This window comes from Orycteropus afer, unplaced genomic scaffold (assembly GCF_000298275.1).
Source record: "Orycteropus afer afer isolate SDZICR_OR568_19922 unplaced genomic scaffold, OryAfe1.0 scaffold00325, whole genome shotgun sequence".
In the NCBI taxonomy this organism is placed as follows: Eukaryota; Metazoa; Chordata; class Mammalia; order Tubulidentata; family Orycteropodidae; genus Orycteropus; species Orycteropus afer.
In genome coordinates, this window is record NW_006921912.1 from 218,034 (window position 1) to 226,502 (window position 8,469).

General features: G+C 39.1%; 1 protein-coding gene across 1 annotated transcript; it reads left to right on the forward strand.

The window, feature by feature from the left end:
• The first annotated feature begins 6,214 nt into the window (after positions 1-6,214).
• PATE1 (prostate and testis expressed 1) lies at positions 6,215-8,232 on the forward strand. The gene is made up of 3 exons (XM_007952128.1): positions 6,215-6,266; positions 7,558-7,686; positions 8,093-8,232. The coding sequence occupies exons 1-3, from the start codon at positions 6,215-6,217 to the stop codon at positions 8,230-8,232; spliced, it is 321 nt and encodes a 106-aa protein (XP_007950319.1).
• Positions 8,233-8,469: the final 237 nt, after the last annotated feature.

Here is an 8,469-nt window from a genome sequence, read left to right on the forward strand (position 1 = left end):
GGTTTTCTAGGTATAGGATCATATTATCAGCAAATAGAGATAGTTTGATTTCTTCCTTACCTTTGATTTCCCTTCCTTGCCTTATTGCCCTGGCTAGCACTTTCAATACAATGTTGAATAGAAGTGGTGATAGAGGGCATCCTTATCTGGTTCCTTTTCACAAGGGGAATGGTTTCAGTCTCTCTCCATTGAGAATAATGTTGGTTTTTTTTTGTTGTTGTTGTTGCATATATCCCCTTTGTTATGTTGAAGAATGTGCCTTCTATTCGTATTTTGCTGAGAGTTTTTATCAGGAATGGGTGTTGGATTTTATCATATGCCTTTTCTGCATCAATTGATATGATCATGTGGTTCTTTTTGTTTGTTTTATTTATGTGGTGGATGACGTTGATTGTTTTTCTAATGCTGAATTCTCTTTGCATACCTGGTATGAACCCCACTTGCTCATAATGTACTATTTTTTTGATATGCTATTGGAACCTACTAGCTAGGATTTTGTTGAAGATTTTTACATCTATATTCATGAGGGATATTAGTCTGTAGTTTTCCTTTTGAGTGATGTCTTTGCCTTGTTTGGGTATCAAGGTTGTGTTTGCTACATAAAATGAGTTAGGAAGGATTCCATCTTTTCTACGTTTTGGAATAGTTTGAGTAGCATTGGAGTCAGTTCTTCTCTGAATGTTTGGTAGAATTCTCCAGTGAAACTGTCTGGGCTAGGACTTTTTTGTTGTTGGTCATTTTTTTTTTTTAATCACCTGTTCAATTTCGTCTTTTGTTATGGGTCAGTTCAACTATCCCACCTCAGTCTATGTTAGTTTAGGTAAGTAGTGTGTTTCTAGAAATCTGCCATTTTTTCCAGATTTTCAAATATGTTGGAGTACAGTTCTTCATTGTATCCTGATATTATCTCTTTTTTTTCAATTGGTTCTGTTGTGATGTCACCAATTCATTTCTTATTTATGTTATTTGTATGCTCTCCCTCTTTTCCTTTGTTAAATTTGCCAGTGGTTTGTCCATTTTATTAATCTTTTCAAAAAACCAACTTCTGGTCTTGTTAATTTTTTCTATTGCCTTTCTATTTTCTGTTTCATTGATTTCTGCTCAAATCTTGATTATTTCCTTTCTTCTGGCAACTACAGGCTTTTCTTGCTGTTCTTTTTCCAATGGTTGGAGATGTTGGTTGAAGGTATTGATTTTGGCTCTTCCTTCTTTTTTGATATGTGCATTGATTGCTATAAATTGGCCTCTGATCAGTGCTGTTGCTGTGTTCCAGAGATTTTGATATAATGTGTTTTCATTCTTGTTTGATTTAAGAAATTTTTTAGTTTCATTTTTTCTATTACCCAGTCTTTCTTAAGGAGGATGTTGTTCAGTTTCCATGTGTTTGCTCTTTTTCCATCAACATTCCTATTGTTGATTTCTAATTTGATAGCATTGTGATCTGAAAAGATACTTTGCAGTATTTCAAATGTTTTTTAAGCCTTGTTTTATGGCCTAACATATGGGCTATCCTGAAGAATGTTCCATGTGCACTGGAAAAGAACGTATATTCTTTTTATTATTGTTGGATATAGTGCTCTGTAGATGTCTATAAGATCAACTTGGTGGATTGCATTGCTTGGTTTTTCTACATTTTTGTTGAGTTTCTTTCCAGTTCTATCTTTCATTGAAAGTGGTGTATTAAAATCTCCTCTTATGACTATGGAGTCATATATTTGTCTTTTCAATTCTGTTAAAATCTGATTTATGTATTTTGGGGCTTTTTCATTGGGTATTAAATGACTTTTGCTTCTTAATGTGTGATTTTTTTTTTATATATATATTATCTCATAACTTGTCTGGTCTTCAGTCATTGGTGTTTAGTGCATGAAATCTATTCTTCAGATGGTCTCTAACTTCAGGTGGGATGTACTCAAGGTCATATTTTGGCTCTTGTGGACTTGTTTTCATTTTCTTCAGCTTCAACTTCAACTTGCATATGAGCAACTGATGTTCCTGGTCTAGTTAGGACTGATGATATTGAGCTGCTCCATTGACTCTTTCCACAAATGTATTTGATATGATTTCACCCAAATCACAATTAAAAAAAAAAAGATATTATCACTGCAGAAAGCTGAGTAAAGGGTACAGAGGAACTCTCTGTCCTATTTATTTTACAACTCTTGTAGTTCTTAAATTATTTCAAAATAAAATGTTTTTAAAAATATCATTTGAGTTTTTTGAGATTTTATTGTATCTACAGATCAGTGAGAAGTTGACATGATTAAAGTATTGAATCTTTCAGTCAATAAACATAATATTTTACTCAGTTTATTTGGGCCTTAGTTAAATTTTCTTATTGTGCTATTTTTCTTGTTACAGAGTTGTAGAATTTAATATTAGATTTCTTCTTAGAGAGTTTGTGTGTTTTACACTACTGTAAATGTTAACTTTTTTTGAACTTTCTTTTCTAACTTTTCTTTTTCCTTACTGAAAATTCAGTCTTTATTCCTTTCCTTATAGCTTCCACCTCTCTCCTTTACTTTTCTCTCTATGGTCATGAATGACTTCTATGTGCACCTATTGGCATTAAGATCTCATTTAATTGATCTCTTAATAGAATGTGACATAAAATTTATACATCGTTTTTGTTGTCTCTGGATGATGCTGTTTTCCTAAACCTCTTGGACTCTTGGAACTCAATAAACAAACGTCCTGCTGATCCAAAGATAGCATGTGGCTGTGTCTCTCTGGATTGAATGAGAATAACAAGGCCTACTTCTGGGTATTCAGGAAGACTGGCAAATAAGCATGGAGGCAATTTTGGGGGTTGAGATTGTTGGAGTCTGGACTGGAACACTAATGAGATCCAAAGAGCATAAATTCCCTGGGCCTTAGGAAGCAAAGTGGGCAGAATTAGAATGAGGGTCAATCTTCACAATAATCCACAAATTGAGAGAACGTATTTCCACTAATCTTTAATATTTCAAATATCATATCAATATAAATTAACAAGTATTTATTGATCGCATTTCTGCTAATGGGGACATCTTAGGAAGAAACTTTTGATGAAGGGAGTCTTCTGCAGTATTGGCAACGTTCAATTTCCTGTACTTAGTTACACAGTTTGCTTCAAAATAATTTGTCTAGATATGTATTTACATACTTTGTCCTCTGTAAAGGAGCTCTGGTGGCAAGGTGCCTAAGGCATTTGACTGCTAACCAGAAGACTGGTGGTTCAAACCCACCAGCCACTCCTCAGAAGGAAAATTGGGCAATCTACTTCTGTAGTGACACTGCTTTAGAAACCTAAGGAGGGGTCAATATGGGTCGGATCCTACTTGATGGCAGTGAGTTTGGATTGGAGTTTTGTCCTTTGTAAGTGTATTATGTATCACACACTTACACAAAGGAAATAACAAGGAGGAATGTTAAGGAAGCTGTTCAGAGATGATCTCTCTGAATTCAGAAAGATAATTTTTACAGTCTGGAAAGAGATATTATGAATATAGTAAACTCAGCTACAGAAAGGCCATGTGGCACAGAGGGAGTGCTCAGGTTTTATAAAGACGAGTGTTAGCTGGATCTTCATGCACTAATTCTACCATGGAGAATACTGGACGGGTCCCTAGCTAATTTCTTGCTGAAGTTACACTTAGAAAGATTCTCAGGTTTATGGTTAGGCTTGTTGATGCAATGTATTGAAAGTTCAGGAAGTTGTATTTAAGCTGAAAGCTGTAACAGGAAAAATGGATAAATTGTTGGCTACTTCTTTGCAGTTGAAGTCCCAATCCTGCCTCCCCTAGCCACTTCAATGTTTATGTTAGCTTCTCCACAGTCATGTCTACGGAAAATAGATGTATCTACGGCAATCACTGAAATTGCACCCCTATCCAAACATCTGATACCTATCTTTTAGATAATTTTACCATAATAGCTCAAAAATACAAGTCAAGCTCATTAATCTTTTATTTAGCACATTATAGCACTACATGAAAATTACAACTGCATCTTCCTTGTCTTCAGTGATGAAAATTGGTCTATGATGTACTTAAAGTCATTTTTTCTGTTTCTTCTTATTCTGTATTCAGCAAAGTAAGATCAAGCATCTGCTTTGACCCATGGAGATCTCAAATATGAAAGTATTAGTTTAAACTTACTGAATTTTCTCTCACAGTTGGTGATGGAAATTACTATGGTCAGTAGAAACTCTTCAGTGGTGCCTCTCTTTAAGTGGCACCCAGGGCACATGTCATACCTGCTATGCCTTAGATACCCCTCCATTTCTTCACCCTTCAGCAAGGTGAAAAGGAGCTATCTATGGAATTTGGGACACACTGAACAATTCTGAGATTCCCAGAAAATTTTAGGGAATAGCAAGTCTCCTGGTAGCTGATAGAACAGAAGACACATATAAAGGACACCCAGACACTTCATTTATGTTCTTTCTTGAATCTACACATATTTCTTTATCTTTTACTGTCCTGAAGATAGTGGAACTACTCTGGTGTATTCTCAGTGACCAAAAGCCATGCTGTTCACTTGCCTCAAGAAAAAGAGACTTTTCTGATTTGACTGTTCAAATCTTGCTCTGGGAAAAATGGTTCTTTCCCTGCTGTATCTTAAGTATAAGTCCTTTGAGCACTGGGGAAACACCAGAGGCCTGATGCCATTGGTACCACTTTTGAACAGGAACTGAGGTTGTTCATCTTGTTTACCCTCCTCATCACATGTTGTTGTTGTTGTTAGGTGCCATCTAGTTGGTTCCAACTCATCACAACCCTGTGTAAAACAGAACAAAATACTGTCTCTTCCTGTCCCACCCTCACAATTGTTGTTAAGCTTGAGCCCATCATTGCAGCCACTGTGTTATTCCATCTCTTTGAGGATCGTCCCATTTTTCTCTGACCCTCTACTTTACCCAGCATAATATACTTTGGTCAGGGACTCAAAGTGTAATAGTTTTATCCTCCATGTGATGGGACAAAAGAAAATCTAATATTTCCTGCTGCCCAAGTGGCTCCACACCTCTTGTGGTGATGTTGAAACATTTCACACATAATGCTTATTTGGGTCTTACCAGTTCTGCCAGTGCTGGGTTCATCCACTACCCTGCATAGCTGGAGACAAAGTTGTGTCCTATTGCAATCTGTTCCCTTTCATTTTTGGCTGGTTCTGCATCATTTGTCTTCATTATCAGTGCATATCCTTCCCTCAGTTCCCTCTAATACCAACAGAGATGAAGCTGCACTATTCATTACAATTTGCTGATGGTTTGGGAACTCATAACAACTCACAGCGACCCCTATTGGGTTTCTGAGGCTGTAAATCTTTACAGAAGTAGATACTCCATCTTTCTTCTGTGGAGCAGCTGGTGGGTTATGAACTGCTTGCCTTCTGGTTAGCAGCCAAATGCCTAATCCACTATGCCACCAGAACTCCTTGGTTTGGGAATAAGTGATTATAACTTACAGGAAGTTTAGAATGAGATACAAGATATGGCTGTTCTTAGAATACACAGGCTCAATCTTCTCCACATTTAGCCACCTTTCTATCTGACATCAAGTGGCGAGGACCTGCTTACCTCCCTCCAGTTGCAGTCACCTCAGACCTCTCTCCTATGCAAAGTCTGAATCTCACCCATGAGAAAACTCCAGAAAAGGAAATCATTTTCCTACTCACTGCAGTCTAAGGTCCATAACCTCAGCTATGCTTTCATCACAAGGTTTGCCAAGAATGATTGCTAGTGGGTATCTTACTGCCCTCCTGAGAATTCTCTGTCCACAACTTTGAGCCTAAACTTTCCACCTCTGCCCTTTTGCCATTCCCAACACCTCTGCATCTTCTTCAGGCTCTGTGCACAGGATTCTTCCTGCTTTTCTGCATTCCAGTTAGGTATGCTCTCGTATTCTCTTAGCTTAATAAGCCTTTCAGTCCTGAGTTCTTGTGTTCTCCCACATTGTAGTGTCAGGGAAAAGACTATAGAGCATAGCAACAAAAATGCCTAGTGGTGGGCCTGGACTCAATCAGGCCCAGGACTAACTAGCTAGTCTCTCTTCTCTCTGAGTTGCCAACAAGAGCAACTACAGAGTCACTTGTTTTCATAGGTGCAGGGTATGTCTTTATAGGACTTATCCCCACCCCTACCCCTTTCTGGTGAAGCCCAACATAGTAGGTGTATAAATAGGCACCCATTGCAGCTTCCTGCCTTAACCTGCTTCTCTCTTCCTTCAAAATGGACAAGTTCCTCCTGCTGCGACACTTCACCTTTCTCTGCTGCTTGCCATGTACGTTTCTGGGGTGGAGAGTTGGTGAGACATGTCTAAGATCCTGGAATGAGTCAGGGTTCCTGTGAGAGAGAACCTTCTAGAGGGAGGCATATTAGTAACAGAAGCATGATGAACTGTATTTCTATGGCCATGCCTTCCATCCACAATGTGTCATGTTTCTGGGATTTTCATCAAAACCCTTTAGACCTTCCCTTGTAATAGGAAATAGGCAGACTAGAAATGACTTAGAATTTCCAGAGAAGCTGTGAGATGGTGTTTGGAAAATGAGATAATCAAATAATGCATCTTTATTCCCCCCTCCCCCCCGTAGTGTTCTCTAGTTCATTTCTAAAACAACTTCTCCCAGGTAAGTATAAACTGGTCAGTCTTGGGACAGGGGTGGGGAATTGAATGGGATATTGGGGCAGGGTGGGCATTAGAGGTTCAAGAGAACCAAGAGCTAATTTTTATATTCAATATCCTCAATTCCAGCACAATGGGGCTTGGATGAGTGCTGACTTTAGGTGTCACAGGAAAAGATGAGCAACATCTGGCAAAGCTAGCAGTGAGTGTGAAGAAGGGAAGGGAAAAAGTGGAATGATTACTTTACAGGTACTACTTGGCCACATCCTAAGTGTAGACATGTCATCAACTTCAGGTGTGTGTCCCCATTGTCTGTTTTCAGGCACATGCAGGTGAGAATGCTACACAGGATTAATTTAAAGAAAGGAAATGAGGCTCCAAACATGTGGATTTGCTATATTTGCTTTATCCTTTGGTCTCATGCTGTAAGGGGGTTAGAAGAGTCTGAGAGACCCAAAGAGGTGAAGAGAAGTGGATGAAAGGAGGGAAGAGGTACAGAACTACCATGAGACAGATGACTAGGCTTTGGAGGGGCAGAAAAGCTTGGAATAACTCCAGGTTAAGGATCCTAAAGTGAAATGACCCAGGCCATAGGCAAGGGTAGATATTAAACAAAACTGCAGGCTTGTTCTGTTTATCTTTGCCAGCAAAAAAGAGTAGTTATTGGCAAAACAAAAGCAAGATTCTGGTGGGTATGGACAAGATCTTCTCTGACCATGTCAGTCCTGATTTTGTTTCTCTTTCTTTATCCTTCACCTATACTTTCCTCTCCTGTTTTCAGGCTAAATCTCTCTCTTGGTTTAGGCTATTTTAATAGAAGTAGATGCCTTGTTAGGAGCTCTTGCAAAGTCCTCGGGCTCCAAGGCAACTTCAAACCTGAAAGAGGAAATGGGTCCTTTCAAGGTAGTCTGAGATCTGCACTAAATTTCATTTCCCTATCCTCCAGCCAAATTTCAGGAGACTGTTCAGTGTAGGATGTGTCACCTCCAGTTTCCAGAAGAGAAGTGTTCCAGAGGAAGAGGAATATGTAATGCAGATATAAATGAGGCCTGTGTGCTAGTGAATATTTCCAGACGTAAGTTTGGCTTGAGAATAAATGGAAGGGGCAAATGAAACAGACAGACACAAATTAGCCTTAGTAAGAAGAGGGCCTTGCTTTACTACAGATAGTGTCAGTTCTGGGATGACTGTTATTGCTACCTTTGTCCTATACCACAAAGAAAAATAGATAGAGGTGGCCACTAAGGGGTGAGTGACAATTCAACCTTGAGATTCCCTGAATTACTTCTCTCATTACCTCCCCAAGCTTCTCCGTGATATTTTTTAAGGGGCTCTACTGTTGCTCTTCTTTTGGAAAGCACCCTATTTGCCACATCTTCCAGTCCTTAGTATTTGACCTACAGAGCATTGAATACTCAAGACTTTCTTGCAGAGATCTCAGGGGCAGACTGGATGATCTGTTTCTCCTCCTTCCTTAACAGGTGCTTATCTCCTCGATACCTGGTTAGCCATCATGGGCTGCCAAAAGAACTGTGCTGATGTTCAAATGATGCATTGGGGTATCTATACTGTGAAATTCCGCTGCTGCAGAGACTCTAACCTGTGCAATGAGAAGCTCTAGAAGCCACTGGTCCTTCTGTGGCTCCCATCTCTGAGTGACCTTGCCATCTGGATCTCTTCACAATGGCTTCCTACAAAAACACTGCACAGGAGGACTGAAAGAACCCAAATATGCTCTCTGCATGTGGAAGTAAAGGTCCTCTCTTTTTATGGCTTCTGTCTTCACTCATCAAAGAGAACAGGATTAATGCATCCTGCAGACTGTTACAAACCCTAGTGCTTTCAATACCCAAGTGGC

Bases quoted from the DNA above. Each gene is read 5' to 3' on its own strand.
- PATE1 (XM_007952128.1), top strand. From the start codon at position 6,215: ATGGACAAGTTCCTCCTGCTGCGACACTTCACCTTTCTCTGCTGCTTG. The intron at 6,267-7,557 runs GTACGTTTCTGG...CCTATCCTCCAG, and splicing joins CTTTCTCTGCTGCTTGCCAT to CCAAATTTCAGGAGACTGTT. The intron at 7,687-8,092 runs GTAAGTTTGGCT...CTTCCTTAACAG, and splicing joins GCTAGTGAATATTTCCAGAC to GTGCTTATCTCCTCGATACC.